General features: G+C 37.1%; 1 protein-coding gene across 2 annotated transcripts; it reads left to right on the top strand.

Moving 5' to 3' along the window:
* The first annotated feature begins 5,278 nt into the window (after window positions 1-5,278).
* On the top strand, window positions 5,279-20,079 carry LOC131161895 (serine/threonine-protein kinase CTR1). Of its 2 annotated transcripts, XM_058117913.1 has the most exons (15): window positions 5,279-6,634; window positions 7,305-7,603; window positions 7,691-7,835; window positions 12,756-12,871; window positions 13,552-13,763; window positions 14,014-14,517; window positions 14,641-14,681; window positions 16,538-16,606; window positions 17,178-17,278; window positions 17,384-17,468; window positions 17,548-17,646; window positions 17,734-17,802; window positions 18,250-18,381; window positions 18,617-18,711; window positions 19,569-20,079. In XM_058117913.1, exons 1-15 carry the CDS (start codon window positions 5,867-5,869, stop codon window positions 19,666-19,668), a joined length of 2,835 nt encoding a protein of 944 aa, XP_057973896.1. In that variant the 5' UTR covers window positions 5,279-5,866; the 3' UTR covers window positions 19,669-20,079. The 2 variants fall into 2 exon arrangements, with proteins under 2 accessions (XP_057973896.1, XP_057973897.1); XM_058117914.1 differs by lacking the exon at window positions 19,569-20,079 and having other exon boundaries at window positions 5,296-6,634; window positions 18,190-19,537.
* Window positions 20,080-21,812: the final 1,733 nt, after the last annotated feature.

Genomic DNA, 21,812 nt, shown 5'->3' with positions numbered 1-21,812 from the left:
TCTGAGGAGTTTTCACTAGATTAACATTGAGCTTCAACCTATCAACCTAGAGAGTTCTTTTACCTAAAACACATCACTTAATATTATATGTTAAAGCATCCTTTATTTTGTTATCATCAAAACAAGATTGAAAAGCCTAGTTAGGTCAACAGGTAACTTACATATGTGAAAGAAGCACTAAAGGAAAGACTGAAGCTAGAGGATATTCTAGTGATAAGGGAGTTCTCAGATGTGTTTCCTAAGAATTTACCAAGATTACCTCCAGATCGTAAGATGGAATTCGCCATTGAGTTGACTCTGGGGACGGCACCAATTTCCAAGGCTCCATACCGAATGGTTTCAACTGAATTAAAGGAGTTAAAGGAGCAGCTATAGGAACTTCTTGACAAGGGGTTCATCAGATCGAGCATGTCACCCTGGGTAGCGTCGGTATTGTTCATAAAGAAGAAGGATGGGTCAATGAGGATGTGCATCGACTACGGGGAAATTAATAAGGTGACAGTGGAGAACAAGTACCTATTACCTTGTATAGACGATTTGTTTGACCAGCTAAAGGGCACTCAAGTTTTCTCTAAGATCGATCTATGATCCGGGTATCATTAGTTGAAGGTGAAATCAGAGGATGTATCAAAGATAGTTTTTTGAACCCGATATAGCCATTATGAATTTCTAGTTATGTCATTCGGTTTGACGAATGTGCTAGCAACATTTATGGACCTGATGAATAGGGTGCTCCACGAGTACTTAGATTAGTTTGTGATGGGGTTCATCGATCACATCCTGGTTTATTCAAAGAGTCTTGCAGAGCATGAAGCTCATATGAGGCTAGTACTTTAGGTACTTAGAAAGAAGAGGTTATTTGCTAAATTCAAGAAATGTGAGTTCTGGCTGGCACATGTTGCATTTTTGGGACATATAGTGTCCAGGGAGGGGGTTTCAATGGACTCAAGCAAAGTAAAGGTGGTAGGTTATTAGGTGAGACCGAAGAACGTGTATGAGATTAGAAGTTTCTTAGGTCTTGCAGGGTACTATCTCCAGTTTGCCGAAGGTTTCTTTAGATTGTCAGGTCCTCTGATGCAACTTATGAGGAAGAATAGTAAGTTTGAGTGGATTAGGGAATGCGAGCAAAGTTTTTAGGAATTGAAGTAATGATTAGTCACGACCCTAGTGTTAACCATTCCATTAGGGGATGGGGGTTATGTGATCTACAGTGACACGTCCCAGAAGGGACTTGGGTGTGTTTTGATGCAAAAAGGAAAAGTTATTTTGTTTGTTTCTCACCAACTTAAAGAGTACGAGAAGAACTATCCTACGCACGACTTGGAACTAGCAGCAGTGGTGTTTGTACTAAAGATCTGGCAGCACTACCTATACGGTGAAAAGTGCAAGATCTTTACTGATCATAAGAGTCTCAAATACTTCTTCACCTAGAAGGAATTGAATATGAGGCAACGCAGATGGCTTGAATTGATAAAGGACTATAACTATACCATTAGTTACCACACAAGAAAAGCTAACGTGGCGGCCGATGCTTTGAGTCATAAGTTGGTGGGTGCATTAGTTTCAACGGTTTTTGTACAACATCATATTAGAATGGACTTAGAAAGGTTGGGGGTGGAATTACTGGACGGGGATCCACAAGCGATCATGGCCAGTTTGATTATTCAGCCAACCTTATAGGAGAAAATTAAAGCCACTTAGATGAGAGATGCAGAGTTGATGGAAATTGTGGAGAAAGTACGGAGTGAGCCACAGACGAACTTCAATGTTTCTGAGGATGGAGTTCTCATATTTCGATGCAACATTTGCAAGCTAGAGTATTGACACTATCTCGATGCAACATTTGCAAGCTAGACAATTGCTTCTTGTCTCTTTATCTTCAAAGTTTGGCCAACTTATCTTTAACAACCTTGGATTAAGCATCCACTTTGGCAATCTTTAGCTTTTTCTTTGTCTTTCCTACAACTACTAACTTTGAAACTTTGAGCAAAAGCCCCAACCTATTGTCTTCCTCAATGACAACCAAAAGATGATCATTCCACTCCTTAGCTAGAGATAACGCGGAGAGAAGGAAACAAAGATGCATGGATGAAATGCTTGGATGTAAAGCAAAAAAAGTCATAAATGAAAGCTATCCATAGGCCAAGGCTCCGTGGGATGATGGAATCCTTGTAGGGAGAAGTAAGGACCCTATGGTTAGCTATAGTTTTTTGATTGAACATATAGTATAAGTTCCCTTGCTCTTGATGGGCAAAAATATTTTGAAGTACTTGATAGATGTTGCTTCAAGAAGAAGAGGAAGTGAAAAATTTATATTAAAGGGCACTTCCTATTTGTTAGAAGGATGACACACTCAAAATCCACCAAGAATAAGGGAGGAGTTGAGAATAAGAAATCTCATCTTAGTTAAGAAGGTCAATGAGGAAGAGTGTAATGGGTAATAGAAACCCAACCTATAGGGGTATCCTTGTACACATGACTCCCACTTTTGGAGGAGAGTGGATATTAAATGAAGACTTCTTTGCTCTAGAATAATTAGGCCCCTTTTAGAGCTTGGAGAATATTGGTTATGACAAAAAAACACATACACACAAACACACATATTTTTTCATTAGTCTCAAGGGAACATACGATGAAAGTCATATAGAATATGAAGTTGAAATCAAACGAGGGGTGTTCTTAGTGCTCATGACATTAGGCTCAACATGTAGATCCTTAAGCTCCTTAATTAAGAGTTTTATAGTATCAACAAATGCTTTAACCTTACTTGAAAACTTTGTCAAAGCCTTGGATAGAGAAGAGATGGGTGTTTAAGTCTTTTTAAATAATTCTCCAACAAAAAGGGACTTTCCTCACTTCCCAAGATTTGAAAAAGTCAGCGTTTTGGGGCTTTGATTTGCATAGGGAGTATACATGAAGGAACAGAAGAAGTAAAAGAATAAGACTAGCCATAGTCAAAGGTAGAGACTAGATGCAAAACAAAAAAACAAAAAATAAAACAAAATAAACAAAAATAAAAAAACAAAAAAACAAATAGGTGGAAGTCAGAGCACAAGAAAAGAAAGAACGAAATAACACCCAAAAGACATCACCATTAGAGAAGAAAAGGGAAAAATGTACCTATAAGGACAAAGAATGAGAGAGTAACAACAACAACAATGACTTGTAGAATTGAGTTTGAAGGAGACAAATAAGCTCTAGAGAACATAAAGGAAACTTCATAGGTCGAGAAGCAGAAGGATAACACAAGGATCGAAAAAGTAGAAAACCAAGGAAGTATATGGACCTTAAAATACCTTCTCCCTCTATGGAAAAGAATATGTAAGAGTTTAACAAGCCCTTGCTCAATGAGGCCTCACAAAACAACCAACATGTTTGATTAATATGCCATTCATTCAATCGTAGTGATGACCCACCACTCTAGGAACCAAAGAAGAGCTTGACATTTCCCAATCAAAAAAAAAAAGAAAGCGGGGGCGGGGGGGTTTGTCATGAGCACACGTGTAATAAAATGGCCAACTTGAATTTCCTATATGACGACATAAAAAAATGCTCAAGTTTAAGGCACAAAGCACACCACTAAAATGCCTTCCAAAGTATAAAGACTACAATCCAGGAAGAAAACCTAGAGAAGAAAACATACTCGAGTCAAGAATACATATGACTATCGTAAGAACTTTCATCTCTTCAACATGGATAAACAAGCTAATCTAGGAGTGGGAGTGCAAACAACATGGAAAGATATCATTAGGAATGGGATGACAATTGGAGTGATGAAATAACTATCATAACAAATTACCCATTAATAGTTGTTTGGATCCATTCTCCTACTAGAAAATTATTTATTCCCTCTCAATGGACAAATTCTTATTTAAAGGGACAAGATTCCCAACAAAAGGTATTGAATTCCCCCCCCCCCCCTCCAAACACCACCCTCATTATGAATTACTTACTCAAATTTCTAACTTAAAATATAATGAATTTATTTAAACCTTTGACTCCAATAACCTTTTTCACCCTATGTTTTTTTACTTGTAAGCCACTTGGGATCAGAATGAGACATTGGCTAAGATCAATACCAACAACAAGAGTTTGCACTAAATTAGAAAAATAAATAATATTTCACTCTAATTATCATGTAAATTTTGTTGTTGTCTTAAGTAAAATTTATAAGTGCTAGCTAGTTAAGTTATTATCTTTTTTTTTTTTTTTTTGTGGGCTATTTATATGAGCGCTCATGTTAGTCTCATCTTTTATGAGGTCTTGAATTTAGTGTTGTATTAGATTTAGATAAAATATACTATAAAATTATATTAAAATTTATTTATACTCACTTAAATTTGAATATAAAATTTAAAATTTATACTTTCAAACTAAACAACATAATCAAACTCAACAATAACATATCAAACATCCCCATATGAATTTAAATTCTCTCATATTATCATTGATTTCAACCTTTCTTCCACAGTCCCATCATCCCAATTTTGCATTTGCTCTCAAGGACAAGAGTCAAAAGCCAGCAGAGATATGCAGCCACAGCTGTATTTCTCCCAATGAAATTACGTTTCCCAAAGTCAAAAAAAAATCACAAGAAGGCGCCCGTATACACCGCCAACGCCCCGAATGAAATTACAAAAATACCCCCCTATAAGAAAATTTTGGACCATCCTAAATTATTTGTCAATACAAATAAAAATTATAATTGCTTAAATAGTGATTGATAAATAAATAATTTATAACTAAATAAGTAAATAATTGACAGCTTCACGCATTCCAAGTGAGTTAAAATCGAGGGAAAAAATGGGCTGCGGACTTTGCAGCACACACAGGCAACGGTATTGTTTGGACGTGAATCAACAACCGTCACGTGCCGTTGGAAGTGGACCACCAAACACTTTTCCCCCACAAAATTGTTTTTTTTTTTTTAAAAAGAAGCCCATTCCGTCATTATGAAAAAATACGAGGGTATTTATGTCATTTTATCACACCGGACTGGTCTTATCAGACTGAGCGCTTTTTTTCCAAACTAGGATATCAATTATCCAATCACTCATTTTCATACAAAAAAGGTCTCCCCGAGCCCTCACTCCCTAAACCCGCGAATCCCCCCCGTCTCTAGCTTGCTCCCTGTGCGCACCTTGGCCCACCCAACCCCTCCGCGCTCACGTGTCGCTCTGTCTGCATGCAAACCCCCATACGTGTGCGCCGCGAGAGCCCCGGTGAGCACTGACACCACCCGCGTCTTTTAGCACCCTCCCCTTCCCCTTATTTACTCGTCCTTTCAATATTTTTTCCACCTTCCCCCTCACCTCCCTTTCCGTGCGCATAAATATACTCGCAAACGTCTCCAAGCTCTGAACTCTCTCTCTCTCTCTCTCTCTCTCTAAAACTGCCTCCTGCTCCACCCTCAAATGCTCTGCAAAACTCTCTCTCTCTCTCTCTCAAAGCCTCCTATGATCTCCTTATACTGCCAAAGACTGATCATCTCTCTCCGTAATTGAGATACGTACAAAGTGGAGGATCCGTATTTCTCTAGTTCTTGTTACTCTCAATATTCTCAGCGCTGTTCTTCAAATTTATAATTGCTATTGGTAATATGAAGCTTCGCATTTGCAGAAGTTGATCATATCCAATCTAGTTCGGTTGCTGTTCTTGCTGTTTCAATCTCGAATCATCTCCGAAGAAAGCATTTTTTTTTTTTTTTTCCAGAACTGGCGTTCGATTGTCGTTTTCATCAATTCTACGCCCGTTTAGGGTTTTGGAGACCGCGAGAGAGGAAGAGAGAGGGAAGGGGGCGTTGAAGCTCGCGCGCGTGAGGTGGTGAGCTCGCACGTGTGAGGGGATCTCGTGAGGCTCGTGAAAGATGCCTCACCGAACGACTTACTTCTTTCCGAGGCAGTTTCCTGATCGGGGATTTGATGCGTCGGCGAAGAAGATATGGGATCACGAGAAGAAGATCACGAAAGAGAGCTTTAGTGTGGATGGTGAGCGTAAAGGAGCCACCGAGGAGACTAGTGGGGGTGGTCGTAAGACCCCATCAGCTGTATCAGATCTGTTCACGGGCGACAAGTTTCAAAGCAAGAAGCAATTTGCGGCTTTTTACGGCTGGTTGGTTGAGAAGAAAGGGGAAATACGATCATCATCGGGTTACGGGAAGGCAAAGGTAAACGACGATGACGAACGGGAGCTACTTATCCCACCGGAAGCTGTGCCGGCTCCGGCGCCGGTGCCGGAGGTGGTAATTACGAAAGATCGGGGTTTCGACCGGCAGGCGTCGACGACGTTGCAGAGGCTGTCGAGTATTGGGAGTAGCAGCTATGCGGGGAGCTTGTTTTCGGGGACGACATTGGAAGGAATTGCGTCGAGCGTCGACGTTAAGGATACGCAGGCCTCGGTGGTTTCGGAGACGACGACGACACTAAGGCAAGATGAGGAGGAGCGGGAAGAGGATGAGAGGATTAGGGAATCTCTGGCGGAGAAGACGAGGGAGAGTTATTATCTCCAGCTTACTCTTGCTAGGAGGCTGACTTCTCATGCATTGCTTGCCACCCAACCTTTGATTTTGCATGAGAGTGGGTTGGAGTTCTCTGGCATTTCTTCTGATGCCGAAACTGTATCTTATCGTCTTTGGGTAACTCTCTCTCTCTCTCTCTCTCTCTCTCTCTCTCTCTCTATTCCCCTTAACGAGCTAGGTCCTCCTCCCTTCCATCTTTCTCCTTCCGAACAATGGCCTTTTTCTTTTCTTTCCCTTTTCCCAATTGAATTGAAGTCTTTGTTTTGTTTGCATTCACACTTGCTTGGATTGCCTATGCACTGTGTTGCTTTTAAATATATTCTTTTGCTTATTCATGAGAAAAAAGACATACTGATGCATGAGCATTCGCTTCATCTCGGAACGTGTCAGATTTAAGAATTTCTGTTTTTTGCCTTCGTCGTTGTCTCTCATATATCGGGTCAGAAGGTAGAATTTCTGTTTCAGTGCCTTGAAATTTTGTTGAGTTGGTTTAATATGAGTTTTAAGTTTGGAAGACTGCAGTTAATCGAATTCTTATAGTAAAGAGGAGAGAACTCTTTCAGTTGAATTTTTTTTGTTACTTAGTGCGTATGCTTGTTTCTTCTCCGTTCATTTTAGAGCTAAGAAATTATGTTCCATGCCGTGAAATTTTGACGGGCTAGTTTGGTATCGAAGCTGAGGTTTGAAAATTGATATTTATTGAAATGTTCTATTATTATTATTATTATTATTATTATTATTATTATTATGAATTGCACCTATTACACACAATTCTTCACGCTTTCAGATTAGTGGTTGCTTGTCATACACAGACAAGATATCAGATGGATTTTATAACATTATTGGGATGAATCCGTATCTGTGGGTGATGTGCAATGAATTGGAGGAAGGTAGACGGTTGCCATCTTTAATGTCTTTGAAAGCTGTTGAACCCAGTGAGACATCTATGGAGGTGGTTCTTGTGGATAGACATGAGGACTCCCGCCTTAAAGAACTTCAGGACAAAGCTCAAGAACTGTATTGTGCTTCGGAGAACACTTCAGTGCTGGTGGAGAAACTTGGCAAACTTGTTGCTATCTATATGGGGTATGTCTCAAATTCTCCATACCTTTTAACTAGGTCTTCTGTTGGCTTCCTTGGTTTGTGATTGTTGTGTTTGTTTGAATATAAAAGGGGTAGTTTTCCTGCGGAGCAAGGTGATCTCCACAAGCGCTGGAAATTGGTTAGTAGGAGATTGAGGGATTTTCAAAAATGTATTGTTCTCCCCATTGGTAGCCTCTCAATGGGACTCTGTAGACATCGCGCAATTCTATTTAAGGTGACAAAAAAGTTTTTTTTTTTTTGGTTTTATTTCATTGATAATTTTAAGCCTTTTTTAAATACATGAGTTTCAGCTCTTCTTTACCTCCCATTTTCAAAAATATGGTTGGGAAACCCCCACATTTGTGCTGAAGTATGCATTGTTTTCTAGGATATTTTGCTTATTGTTTGTGCTGTGGAATCAAAATAAGCTTCTGGTTGGTAGGAGTGAAATTTGAAAGTGAATCAACACAGTTATTTTTAAAGAATTAATATTAATTGGTCATATTTATGGGTGAATATTAGAGGTACATAATGGTGGCGTTACATGTTGCTTTTATAGAGCTTGTTTGTCATGGGAAAGAGTCAATGTACACATTGTCATATCCTCTTTGTTTAGAGGAAGATCCTGGAGGAGCAGACTACTGCATTGGCTCCAGTAGTTGTTGATAGTCGCAATATAGGTGGTTTCAATGGGAACTGTTAAGCAACCACTTTACCTAAAAGCATGCTTAAGCAGTTTGGTTGGGTCAGTCATGCATATCTGGCCTAAACACTGCTACATGTGAAGAGAGAAACAAACAAAAAATATAACCATGAAAAGAAACTATACAATAAATGCGGTAATGTAGGATAAGAAATAAGACGTAAGGAAGATCCTTGCTCAAAAATAAATTAAGAAGAGTTAAGGAATTGTGGGGTTAAGTTAGTAGCTTAGTATGTGGTTAGTAGTTTATTATCTGTGTTCAATATTAATTAGTATAGGATTATGTGTATTTAGGGGTTGTTTGTAATATTTGTACGTATAAAGTAGGGGTATATTTGTAATGTAATGTTGTTTTAGGGATTTGAGTATAATTTTATGTGAAGAGGCTTTCGTATAAATGTGTTTGAAAATCATGTTTTAGGCAGCAGTTGATGAATTTGAATTGTTAATTGAACGTGAGTCTTCTCCCTTCCCCTTCTTTCCTCTCTTCTAATTTCTCCATGGCTGAGAACCTTGATGCTGCTCCTGCATCATTTGGCATCAGACCCCAACCACGATCTCGGTTCTTCCATTTCAGTCCACCCATTCTCTCTCACTCTTCTCCTTTTCTCTTCCTGATCTCCTTCCTTCTTCCTCTTTCTTCTCGATCTGTTCCTGATCTCCTGTTCTGTCCATGATTCCCTGCTGCCTAGCAGTAATCTGCCCTCTTCTTCTTGTCTGTTTCTCTTCTTCTCTTAATTCTCTCCCATAACTCTCTTAACTCTCTTTCTCATTTCTGAATTCTGTGGTTGTCTCTTGGCAGTATCTGGCAGTTTCTGCCCAGCAACTCCTCCAACCTCCCATCTTCTTCTTTTCTCTCCCATAACTCTCTCACCTCTCTTTCTTATTTCTGCATTCTATGGTTGTCTCTAGGCAGTTTCTGGTAGTTTCTGTCTAGCAACTCTTCCAACCTCCTATCTTCTTCTTTTCTCTCTCTTAACTTTGCTCTTTTTCTCAATATTTCTGAATTCTGTGGCTTTCTCTTGGCAGTTTTGTTGGGAATAAAGAACAAATTCCCGAAACCTGTGAGAAACAAAATAGAGAAAGAATAACGCCAAAGAAAAATCAATCACACGCACAAGACAATATTTACGTGGTTCGGCAATTTTGCCTACGTACACGGAGTTGCAGGGATTTCAATATTATCAAGAAGAAAACACAGAGAGTGCAGCGATACAATGCTCTCCCTCTAGCTCTCTCGCAGGTACAACAACCCCAACCTAATCACCTGAAAGCAATCCTTTTTATATGTTGTGCCTAGGGTTCTGTTCCGAATGGGCTCCAAATTTTTCCCGGCCCAAGCCGCAGCGCTCATGGACTAAGTCTTAGGATAGAAATCTCTAATTAAATGGAGGTTGGGTCGTCATCCAAATTAAAACACAACTAGGCTCCACAAAAGCCCAACAAGTTTCTGGTAGTTTTTATCCAGTAACTCCTCCAACGTCCCACTTCTTTTATCTCATGTAGTTTTTTAATTCTCTCTCTCTCTCTCTCTCTCTCTCTCTCTCTATGTATATTAATATATATCTGAATTTCAGTTAAAAAAAAAACTGAAAAATAGTTCTGCAGTTTCTGAACTTTTCAAAAATTCTAGTCATGTCTCCAAACCTCAAACGCCATTTTCTAGCCATCGTATTGCAACACCACCCAGACTAACCAAAAACAGCCCCCAAAACCCTTCCCCTCAAAATTTTATCGCCGTCTGACCATCGGAGGACCCCCATGTGCCAGCCAAAACTTCTGCAGCCATCAACACTTTTCATTTCTTGTGCTTTTCTCATAACACCGCCACCACCAATAAACTCCTCATCCCTTGATCTCCCCTCAACCCAAGTTTCATTGTCGGAGGTGCCTCACTGGTGGCGCACAAGCCCCACGTGTCAGCAACTTGCAAGTAGGAAACTTCAACAGTTTTTTACAATTTCTAGCCTGAAAAACAAACTGCCCAACCATGATTTTTTGGGTTTTCTCCACAAAATTTTGATCTGCAAGGAGATAATTTTGCGTGTGGACGCAACATATTGCAAGCAAGGGTGATTCTTTGGCATGAAACCCTAGAAATCGTCACTAGTAGCATTCAAAATCAGGTTTTGTTGCTGTAATTTGAGTTTTCTTCATGAGTGTGTTCCATATCAGCAGGACAATCAATATCAAGGTGAATTAAAGAGTTTTTTTTTTTTTTTTGAGAAATTAGGAGTAAGGCTTGTTGGAAATTGTGTTAAAGGGTTGTGATATATAGTTGCAGCATATGTATATGCATAATTAAACAACATGGTGATAAATTATAGGAAAAAGGAATGTCATTTGCCAAACTTTGGGTGCAATTTCAAGCCTTTCAATATCTTTCTCAAATGCGGAGAAAAGGTTTGCAAAATCATCATTGATGGAAGATGTCCAATGAATGTGGTTTCCATAAATGGAGTCATCCGTATGCAGCTTCATCTAGAACCTCATCCAAATCCTTATGTGATATCTTGGGTTGATAACTGTATTGTACATGTTTATGAAAGGTGTTTGGTTCCTATCCAAATGGGTGAATATTTGGCTAATGTTTGGTGTGATATCCTACCTATGAATATTGGCCATGGGCTCCTTGGTTCTCCTTGGTTGGATAATTTAGGTGTGACTCAAGGACATGAGAACACATGTCTTTCATTATAATGGGAAGAAAATCATTTTGAATTCCACTCTACCCATGAACCAAGACAAAGTATCAATCATAATTACTCAACTTGAAGAAAATGCAAGGGAGGAAATTAATGTGTTTGAAGACATCCAAAGATCTTCAGACATTCCAATTGTTGAGTTTGTCATTCCCGATGTGCCTATTAATGCCAACTCTCAATTCAAGTCTATGATGCTACCAAACGATCGTGGTTTCTTGTATCATTGAAGCTCTGGCTTTCAAAGAATCCAAGTTTGCTTCTCCCTTTTGATTCTCCAACATTTCAAAATGTGAGGCCGAATTTTTCTAACTAGGGGAGAGTTGATGTAGGACAAGAAGTAAGACTTAAGGAAGATCCTTGCTAGAAAATAATTAAGAAAAGTTGGGTTAAGGAATCATGGGGTTAAGTTAGTAGTTTATTATGTGTGGTTAGTAGTTTATTATTTGTGTTTAGTATTAATTAGTAAAGGATTATGTGTATTTGGGGGTGGTTTGTAATATTTGTGCAAAGTTGGGGTATATTTGTAATGTAATGTTGTTTCAGGGGTTTAAGTGTAATTTCATATAAAAAGACTTTCTCATAAATAGTGTATGAAAGCCATGTTTTGGGCAGTTTTTGATGAATTTGAATTGTTAATTGAACGTGAGTTCCCGCCTGGTATCTCCTCTCTCCTCCCTTCCCCATCCTTCCTCTCTTCTAATTTCTCCATGGCTGCAGAACCTTGATGCTGCCCCTGCATCACGCAAGACTAGAATCTTAGAACCTCCTATCAACCTATCCTTCGATGCCATGTTAAGCAACCACTTTATCTGAAAGTCAAGTTTTTAGGTTGTGGACCATCTATGTATGTCAAGCCTTAACAGAAAAAAATTAGGAAAGCAATTTTCTATGGGGGAGAACCAAATGAAACTGGAATATTTCTTCATTTTTTTGGGGGGTTTTAGGGGGGATGGGGGGATTACTTAATAGGAAGGAAGCCATTTTCAAACATGTGTTTTTTTAATAACTGAAGTGGAATGTTTTTAAAGTGGAGTGTGTTATCAATTAAAATATCCTTTTTCCCTACTTTAACAGTGTTGTTGTTCAGCAACTTTTCAACAAAATTTCTAGGATCTGCTTTTCCCAAGAGTCAAGAGAGCACAAGGTTAGACTAGACTAATTTTTTATTTGTGGATTATGAGTTGTTTCCCATTCTTTACTTAACCTAGTTTATCCTTGGAGGGGGGCTCAATAATAGTTATATTTAGAATTTAGTTGTAAATGCCAATGATCTACAGTTTTATTGAATATGCACTGCGCCATCTTACATGCTAGGTCATCTATAAATGGAAGAATACTATAGAACTATTCTTGGCAATATATGAGTGGTTAAAATTTTTCAATAGAACACTTCCAAGAAATAGTTTATGGTACGCAAGAATTTTTGGGTGTTCCTATACTTTTATGCATCAAATGATATATGCAGTTGATCTAAAAGCTCTAGCTGTTAGATTGAGGCGCAAGAATAATAATTTTCCTCATGTGGATTCACAACCTTAGTCAACACATGCAAATTCTTCAAAAAGATATTTGAATGATAGACTCTTGAAGCCACCTTAGATTTGATTAATCTGAAATTTTTAATATATGAAATTGAGTAAGAATAACTTGATAACACACACACATGAAAGTGTGTATGAGCGTACTGTACCTTCAAAGAAATTATCTTGCAGTAATTTTAACAGCTGGCATTTGTTTCCGTGTGCAGAAACTGGCAGATCACATAGGTTTGCCTTGCCGAATAGCTCGAGGTTGCAAGTATTGTGTGGCGGACCACCGTTCTTCTTGTCTTGTTAAAATTGAAGATGCAAGGCAGTTCCTGAGGTTACATTTTTGGACAATTCCTAATCACTTCATCATCTTGGTTGATTTTGCAGTCAAAATATAACTGTAGTTGTACTCAGACTAGCTACAAGCCTACAAGACATCTTAGCATTTTTATTTTTTCCTCTGAACTATAAGAATCACCATCTTGCTTTTTTCTTTGAGCTATGCTAGCTTATGTTATCTTACCAACCACAAGTTATATTTTTCTAATATATTAATTACTGTTATTATGATGATACTGGTGGGTTCTATTGATCTTGTTCTAGTTATATGTCAAGGTAATGGAAGGATTTCCTTCCCCCTTAAAAAAAATATACTGACTATTTCACTGATATTCAAGTCTTGCAGCACTGGTTATTTTTCACAATTTTTCATGTTTTGCAGTTCTCTTTTCTTTAGAAGTTTTGTTTCCTCAACATGCTATGACTTGATGATTGACATTAGAACCTTCAAAAAACTGACTCAAATTTGATTAGTAACTTTGGAGGGTGTTGCATCATCTTACAGTTTGTTTCTTTCATGTAAACGCTGTAAGGTCTGGACTTTTAACATGTGAATTGTGATCAATTATGGATAGGTGTTTATTATGATTGAATTTCATCAAGCCTTCAAATATTCAGTTTTAGTTCATGCTTTCTTCCTTATATATATTTTGATATGCATATATTTTTCTGCAGGGAATATGTAGTTGATCTAGTTGGGGAACCGGGCAATATCCATGGTCCAGATTCCTCAATCAATGGGGGTTTATTTTCAACAATGCCTTCACCATTTCAAATTTCTCATCTAAAAGAATTCCGACAGCCTTATGTGGATAATGCATCGTGTACTCAAATTCTAAACACAAAGGATCCATGTGCTTCTACTTCTGAAAATCTTCTATATTCAGGTATTGTTGGTTCTACATTTCGTCAAGTTTATTCTTCAATATTCTATGCATCAAGACCAGAGGCATCTTTTTATAAAGATAAAACCTTGAGATGTGTAGGTTCAATTACTCAGTCTGTAGAATGGGAATAATGCTGTCGGAAATTTGTTGGACAGTATGAACTTATGAAGTAATATATTGAATTTGAAAAAAATTTCAAAACAATATGAAGTAAAATATAGTAGATTGGCTAACATACTTCCCCCAACAGTAAACGGGATAGAAATTCAACATAATAGGGACAATGACTTCCCTGAAAATCAGAAGGATTCTTTGAACGCTCCTATTGCTCAAGATCGTGGAGCAGTGGAATCCACTGTGGTACCTTTTGAGTTCAAAGAGAAAACTGATAGTTGCATTCTTCAGAGTCCAGCAATGCCTTTTCCCAAGGACATTATTTATGAAGATCTGGATGTTGCTGCCAAGGCGTCAATGCATGAACAATGGCTTGATAGAGAGAAAGTTATAATAAGACAATCTTACAAAGAAGAGATTGTTGCTTCTGGAAGTTCAAATGTGAACATTGCTGGAAAGCAACCTAAAGTGGGCTTCTCTAGCCAACTAAATGTCAAGGAAGTTGAGAACAGAGTTGAGAGTCAAGGCAGATTCACTGCTCTAGCCATCCCTAGATATTTGAATCTTGAGCCCTCTCTTGCAATGGACTGGCTAGAGATATCATGGGATGAATTGCATATAAAGGAGCGTGTTGGTGCTGGTATTTCTTCTGCTACTTCCTTTAATGTTTATAATGCTCCAGATTGAAGTGACAATGTCTTGCCTTTTTCTTCATAAGTCAATATGGGGAGCTTTAACTTCTCCCTGTTTTTGTTTTTACCAGGTTCATTTGGGACTGTGCACCGCGCTGAATGGCATGGATCGGTTAGTATTCTGTACCTTAGTGATTTGATCACTAGTTATCTGTCAGCTGGTGGATCAGCAAGAATCTTTTCTCTTTTTCTCCTGCAATTATTCTGATGCTTCTGAGCCTCTTCTGAGCTACGAAATTAAACAATTGATTTCTATTTAGTGCATTTATAGCTTATTGAATATCTATATTGGATTTCTTTAAGAAGTGCCACTAACAAAAGAGTCGCTCTATGACCCTTCATGAATTCAACTTTGCACCATGGTCATAGTCACTCATGAGTCATAATGCAAGGTTTGAATTGGTAAATTCAACTGATTTGATTGATATACTGCTGAGATTGTTAATCCTTCCATCTCATCTTGAGCAGTACTGTACATTCACTATATGATCCAAAATAAAACCAGTGTAGGAAATACATAATCCTAGGGAAGTGAAGTGCAACAGATGGAACAATTTTTTTTGGTTTTTTATGGATTTACTGATAGCATTTAAATATTGAAAAAAATGCAAACAAAAAATTCCTTCCCTTTTGGGCCAGAAACTATGTCAAATTGCCGCACTGCAATTTGGTACTAGTCTGGGTAATGTAGATTCATAGTTCTGTTCTTCGAAATCATGCCATGCCTGGACAAAAAGCATTCTGATGACCACTTTCTTTAAAGGGCTGGCATCAATAACTAGTTAGCCTGTTGGCCTTTCCATCAAATATTTTTGAATGAACATAATTGTGTGTTCATATTGTCCATGATATGCATAAATATGAATCTGCATCTACACATCTGTTTGTTTTCATTTAAAGGCTTCCATACACATGCCAAAACACACACACAGAGACTGATGGAACTGGAAAACCAGTGGTTTTCTGCTTGTGTTCAGTTCTAAAGCCTCTGAAGTCTTAACATAATATCTTTAATTCCTTCTAACTCTTCTCCAATCTATCTCCCAATTGAAAGATATGTTCCAATTTGAGGAATAAGTGATTTGTCCTTGTATATTTTCAAATGGTAAGGAAATACGACAGATACTGCTCTCCATTAGGCTTCATGATCTGCTTCTTTTTTAGGGGAAGCCATGGGCTGTCACACTATCTTTCGAGGGAGTGGGTGTGACAAGTGATACACACACACACACACACATACATATATACATATATACTATATACTATATATATATATATATCCATAACACTATTAATTAAGGGAAGAGCAGGTAGTTTTCAACCTACATATTTGTCCCTCATTCTTCCTAAATATCCTCAATTTTATAAGTTAGTTATTATAACTTTTACAAATCATGGGTACATATGAAATTTAATGAAATAATTTTAATTTTAAAAATTTAAAACATCTTTATGACTTACCATTATCTCCTAAAAAAAAAGAGTAAATTTAAAAATGTGGGGCATACACAGTGTGTGCTTACAATTAGTATTAATTAAAGGAAGATATGATAGTTTTCAGTCTTCCCTTTTTCCTCATTATGTACCAAAAATGTCCTATTTTTTCCCCAATTTTGTTTTCAAGATAAAATTTTCACTTAGTGGCTGGTTTAGTAAATATAAATCCTATGCATCACTATGCTGACTACCAATAACTACACATATTCTCCTTAATTTTTTGCATGCATATTCTTATTATTACTCATGACTACCAAAAGCTCAGAAGCATGTATATTTATGCATGTGTCAGGGACTAGTGTGTGCGTGTATATTGTGTAACATTAATAGAAAAACTTTTTTTTTTTTTTTTTCAACTATTTTGACTTTTGTTTGCCACATGCTTTTGTGTATGTTTGTGTGTGTATATATGTATTTTGTTTTCCGCATGCTTTTGTATGTTCATGAAGCGTATATTGTTTTGAACTGCAGGATGTTGCAGTCAAGGTTCTAACTGTCCAGGATTTTCAAGATGATCAATTGAAGGAGTTCCTTAGAGAGGTCTGTATTCTCACAATAAACACAATTGAAAATTTAAGACAAGTGTTTCATCTATTACTAGTGGTTAATATGTGACTGGTGGTCGTTACGGAATTTCCAATAGATGCAATATGTTCTACTGGAATGAAAGATAATCGATAGGTTCCACTCATCATTTATTTTATGTCTTCTTTATTTTTTTTTTGTAGATTCCTTGAGTATGCCCGTGCATGTGTACAAATTTTGAGTGCTGTCCAGTGGAGAACTTATTTTTTTTTTGGAAAATATGAAATTTTGTTGTCAGCTTTGGCTACTTTTGCATCAAATTTGTCTATTGCACTATACAAGTTGTATCTAGATGGATTTTATATGCTTTAACACTCATGTTCCATCTGTTCTATATGAATGGTGAAGACCTTGTCAATAGTAAGATTGTATCTCCTTTCATATTGCCAAGCTTTAGATTGTTAGATTTATAGCCTCTTAAATTATTTTTGAATGCGTACCATTATTGTTCTAAGGTGGTTATATATTGATTCTTACTGCTACTGTCTAAGTTGCAATTCACATACCATTTCCCCTCTCTTTTTAGGTTGCAATAATGAAACGTGTCCGCCATCCAAATGTGGTTCTCTTCATGGGTGCAGTTACAAAGCGTCCACATCTTTCAATTGTTACAGAATATCTTCCTAGGTAATCCATCTTTTAGTTGTCACATGATAACTGTATAACTCTTTACAGTAATCCTCTAGTATTTGCTCAAATCCAGAAGCATCCACTCAATCTTTTGTGGAACAGGGGCAGTATGTATCGCCTCATTCACAGACCAACTTCAGGGGAAGTTTTGGATCATAGGAGGAGGTTACGAATGGCATTAGATGTGGTTCGTACTATTTATGTCAGTGTTGCAAACTGTTTTTGTCTACTGTACCAAATGTTTACATTGTTATGCAATAATGCAGGCCAAGGGGATCAATTATTTGCATCGTTTGAATCCTCCAATAGTGCATTGGGATCTTAAATCTCCAAATTTATTGGTTGATAAAAATTGGACAGTAAAGGTACGAGTGTAGATTCCATTTTCCATTATCAGGCATATGCCACTTGGTTTCTCGCAAGCTAAACTTCATCTTACATTTCATGCTTAGGTGTGTGATTTTGGGTTGTCCAGATTCAAAGCTAATACATTTATACCATCAAAATCTGTTGCTGGAACAGTAAGCTCTCTCTCACTCTCTCTCTCTCTCTCATGTGCAAAGATAATCACACCAAAAAAAAAAAAAAAAGACAGCCCCAGCCCTCCTCCCCCCTCTATCATTCAGAAAATTATTTTCCTTCTTGATTAGGTTGAGTAAGTTTGAAGTATTAGCACTCCATAGCTTCATTGAGCATATTTGTACAAAAACTATGTAATACATTGAATAGTAAGTGCTTGAGCAATTCTGGGATTAAATGTAAATGAAGCAATTAAATCATTCACCATTTTTATATATTTTGTTCTGTGTCAAATTATTTTTCAGATTACTTGCTATTTATCATCATTAACAGGGGGCTTGTATTGCATTATCCTTGAGAAATCAGATATTTCCATCAATATTTTGCAGGTAGAGAATTTTCTTCGCACTGCATCAATCAGCTTGTAACTCTCTTGGTTTTCATTTCAGCCTGAGTGGATGGCCCCAGAATTCCTCCGTGGAGAGCCCTCAAATGAGAAATCTGATGTTTACAGTTTTGGAGTCATCCTATGGGAGCTTTTGACCATGCAGCAGCCATGGAATGGACTTAGCCCTGCACAGGTATGATCAATAAGCATTTGCATTCCATTGAACGTATGTTATGGTGGTAGGAGGTTCTGGTGATCAAATGCTCATTCTTACATCAGTTGGTTGGATGTAGCAAATTCTTCAGTTGGTTGGATGTAGCAAATTCTTCAGTAGCAAGCCATCTAACTATAATTGTTAGGGCAGGACACATGTTGTGCTGTGCATTTCTCTTTTTGACCCTTGTTGACATGACATCTCAAATTTTCAGGTGGTTGGAGCTGTAGCTTTCCAAAATAGAAGGCTTGCTATCCCGCAAAATACATCCCCCAAGTTGGCCAGCCTCATGGAATCTTGCTGGGCGGAGTAAGATTACCAGTCCTCTAGTTAACTATGACATGCTACACCAACCAATTAACACAGAAAACCTGTCAAAATTCAATTCACATATGGAGGACTACTCTTTAGCTTTCATAAGACTTGGCTGGAAGCACTTTTCAACATTAGTTTTGCAGTGCAGTAAATTATGTGCTGTTAGACATGAAAGAAAGGCTGCAAAAATAAAAAGAAAATTAAAAAAAGCGAAAAATTAGAGATGTGGTTGGCATGGACACCAACTTCGAGAGGGTAGGACACATTTTCTGCTACATAAATGATGTACTCTCAAAACATATTAGGATAAGAAGTGAGTTATTAGGATTCCTACTCAAATCTCCTAAAATCGTGGAGTTATATTTAGATTTGTCTTGGAGTCTCTTTTTGTGACTGACTTTCTTAAACGTACACTAAATTAATTTATCTGCACTTGGGGTGCTGGACCTATTAGAAGGCAATGAAGGATGGGTGTGTGTGTGTGTGTGGGGTGGGGAGAGAGCTTTCAAAAAATTCTAGGTGGGGATGCTCCAAAGTCTCAAATGGGCATTTCTTGATGGGAACCATGGTAGAACCCCACTTTGTCTCTCTCTTGGATCATTTCTAATTCATAAATTGCAAGGGAGTGTTTCTTGCAGTGGTTTATTAGTTCTTTTATTTTTATACATCATCCTTGGGAAAGTACTTGTGATTGGAGTAGTTCGTCACATTTCCTCCCTCCGAACAAACGGAAGATAAGAGGCATCATAGTATATATATATATATATCAATAACCTTTTTCTTTGTGATTAAATTTATTATAGTTCGAGTTTCATATCCTGACTGTAGCGGTTGTTTGATTTCCTTGACAGTGAACCTGCGCAACGCCCCACATTTGCCAACATTGTCGAGTCACTGAAGAAGCTGCTGAAGTTGCCTACCACGCAGCTGTTAGAGGTGGGAGGGGAATGAGGGATGTGAAGGATTTGAGGGGAGCTGATTTTGGATATAGTTAAAATTAATGATTATAGAAGTAATAAAGTAAATAGTGGTGGTTATTTGTGTTCCTAAAGGGACCTTTGTGGTCTTGGGCAACTGTATCCTAACCCATTTGAAAGGCACCGAAACCCAATTTGAAGCTTGTAAATGGAATTTGAGGAGGGGAGAGAGGGAAGGGAGCCTTTCATTTCATGAAAAGCTATTTCTTATTTCCAATACCCGATTATATTTTGAGAGCTTTGAAATGTATTTTGGTTATATTTGGCAACACTGTTGCTTCATGTGGACGGAGAGCAGAGTATGTTTTTTCCTACTCGTTCTCGTCCCCTGTTACAACCATAACTATAATTATAATAATGTATTTAGAACCCTGGGAATTTAGCATGTACGTGCCCATTTTGTTAACTATTAAGGCTGTGCTTTTTTTCCATTTTGATTCTCTCTCTCTCTCTCTCTCTCTCTCTCTCTCTCTCTCTCTAAAATTAATTTTTTGTGTTGTTTTACAGGTTTGTTTTTACTATCAATATCTTTTGAAACTCTTCTTGAATGAATATATTTCTATGGAAAAATAAGGGCTTCAGACTTTTCTCACTTTCTCAAAAAATAAACTGGCTTTTTACGCTCAATAGGTGCTCCCTCTTGAAAATGTTTGGAAACAAAGATCAAGCCCATAGAGAGAAAATTTTGAAATAAATAAAACAAAAACAAAGTTTTTTTTAAAAAAAAAAAATTAAAACTTGTGCAATTTGTGTTAATGTATATAACATTTGTCCCACATCGAGTTGATAAATAAATATTTTCCTTAGAATAGACTATAAATAGGATATTCCTCTTACATATAGACCACAACATTTAATACAATTCTTTCCTCTTGTATTCTCTCTCTCTATCTATCTCTCTCTCTCTCTCTCTACAATTCTCCTCTCATATTTGGTTTGTGTCCTGAACATTTTTAGGGTGAAGTTGCTCTTATAGCTATTTACACTAAGAATCGTGTGCCTTCTCCTATCATTTGGAACCAATTACCCTTTGAGCGGCTCTATGGTCGCCCTCCCGACTATAACATTCTGAAGGTGTTTGGTTGTGCATGTATTACTCTCCTTCAGCCTCATGAGCATACCAAATTGGACCCTAGATCCTATTTATGTTGTTTCTTGGGATATTGTGTTGAACACAAAGGTTACAGATGTTGAGATCCTCACTCCAAATGTCTCAAAGTGTCACGTCATGTTGTTTTCAGGAAACACAAGATGTTTGTGACTCACATCTAAAATGAGCACCACAAAGACTATCCTAAGTAAAGAAGTTTTGTCGCGTAATAAATAGCCCAAAAGATTAGAACGTCTCCTCAAGGAATGTAGATTAATTTCAAATTCGCGTTAATGTAACAAGAAGAAAAAAAAAATTTACTGAACACAGTTTAAATTCAAATTTCTAAGTTTTTGAGAGTTTGGAACTAAATTAAAACAAAAAAAAAAAAAAAACATAAACTACGGACATAACATGCATAAAGTTAACGACAATAAACAAATAACAGTAAATAAATGACGGGAAAATCAACACAACTAATATCACTCATCCAATGGTTGATTCAACTAATAAAATGACTATAAGAAAATTAAACCAACCAAACAACTCAATAATTAAACATTCAAATAATAAATCAAAAGTAAGAACTTCATTAATCTAATAAAACCATTCAACAATTAAATAAACTTACTCCACAATATCTTAAACAAAAATAAACTAAACTTAAACAAAGGCTTAAACAAAAATAAATCTACAATAACTTAAATGAAAATTAATCCATCAATACCTTAAACAAAATAAAACCCAACAATAATTTAACCAAAATAAACTCTACTCAACAATGGCTGAAATATAACTCAATCAAATAAATGCATAAGTAAAAATACCTAACTCAAAAATGACTTACCTTAAATAAAATTAACTTAAACAAAAATAAATTGAGGAGTATTAAAAACAAGAATTTTAATAACAAGAAGTAAGGACAAAAAAAATAAACAAAGAAAGAAAGGGAAAAGGAGAAGAGAGAGAGCGAGAGAGAGAGAGAGAGAGAGGAAAGAGAGAGAGAGAGAAAGAGAGAGAGAGAGAGA

Source organism: Malania oleifera, chromosome 8, assembly GCF_029873635.1.
Source record: "Malania oleifera isolate guangnan ecotype guangnan chromosome 8, ASM2987363v1, whole genome shotgun sequence".
NCBI lineage: Eukaryota > Viridiplantae > Streptophyta > Magnoliopsida > Santalales > Ximeniaceae > Malania > Malania oleifera.
The sequence above is the reverse complement of the archived record's forward strand: the minus strand, read 5'-3'. Positions and strand labels throughout refer to the sequence as shown.

Excerpts from the sequence above, each read along its gene's own strand:
- LOC131161895 (XM_058117913.1), top strand. The coding sequence starts at position 5,867 with ATGCCTCACCGAACGACTTACTTCTTTCCGAGGCAGTTTCCTGATCGG. Across the intron at positions 6,635-7,304 it reads CTGTATCTTATCGTCTTTGG|ATTAGTGGTTGCTTGTCATA; the intron begins GTAACTCTCTCT and ends TCACGCTTTCAG. Across the intron at positions 7,836-12,755 it reads ATCGCGCAATTCTATTTAAG|AAACTGGCAGATCACATAGG; the intron begins GTGACAAAAAAG and ends TTCCGTGTGCAG.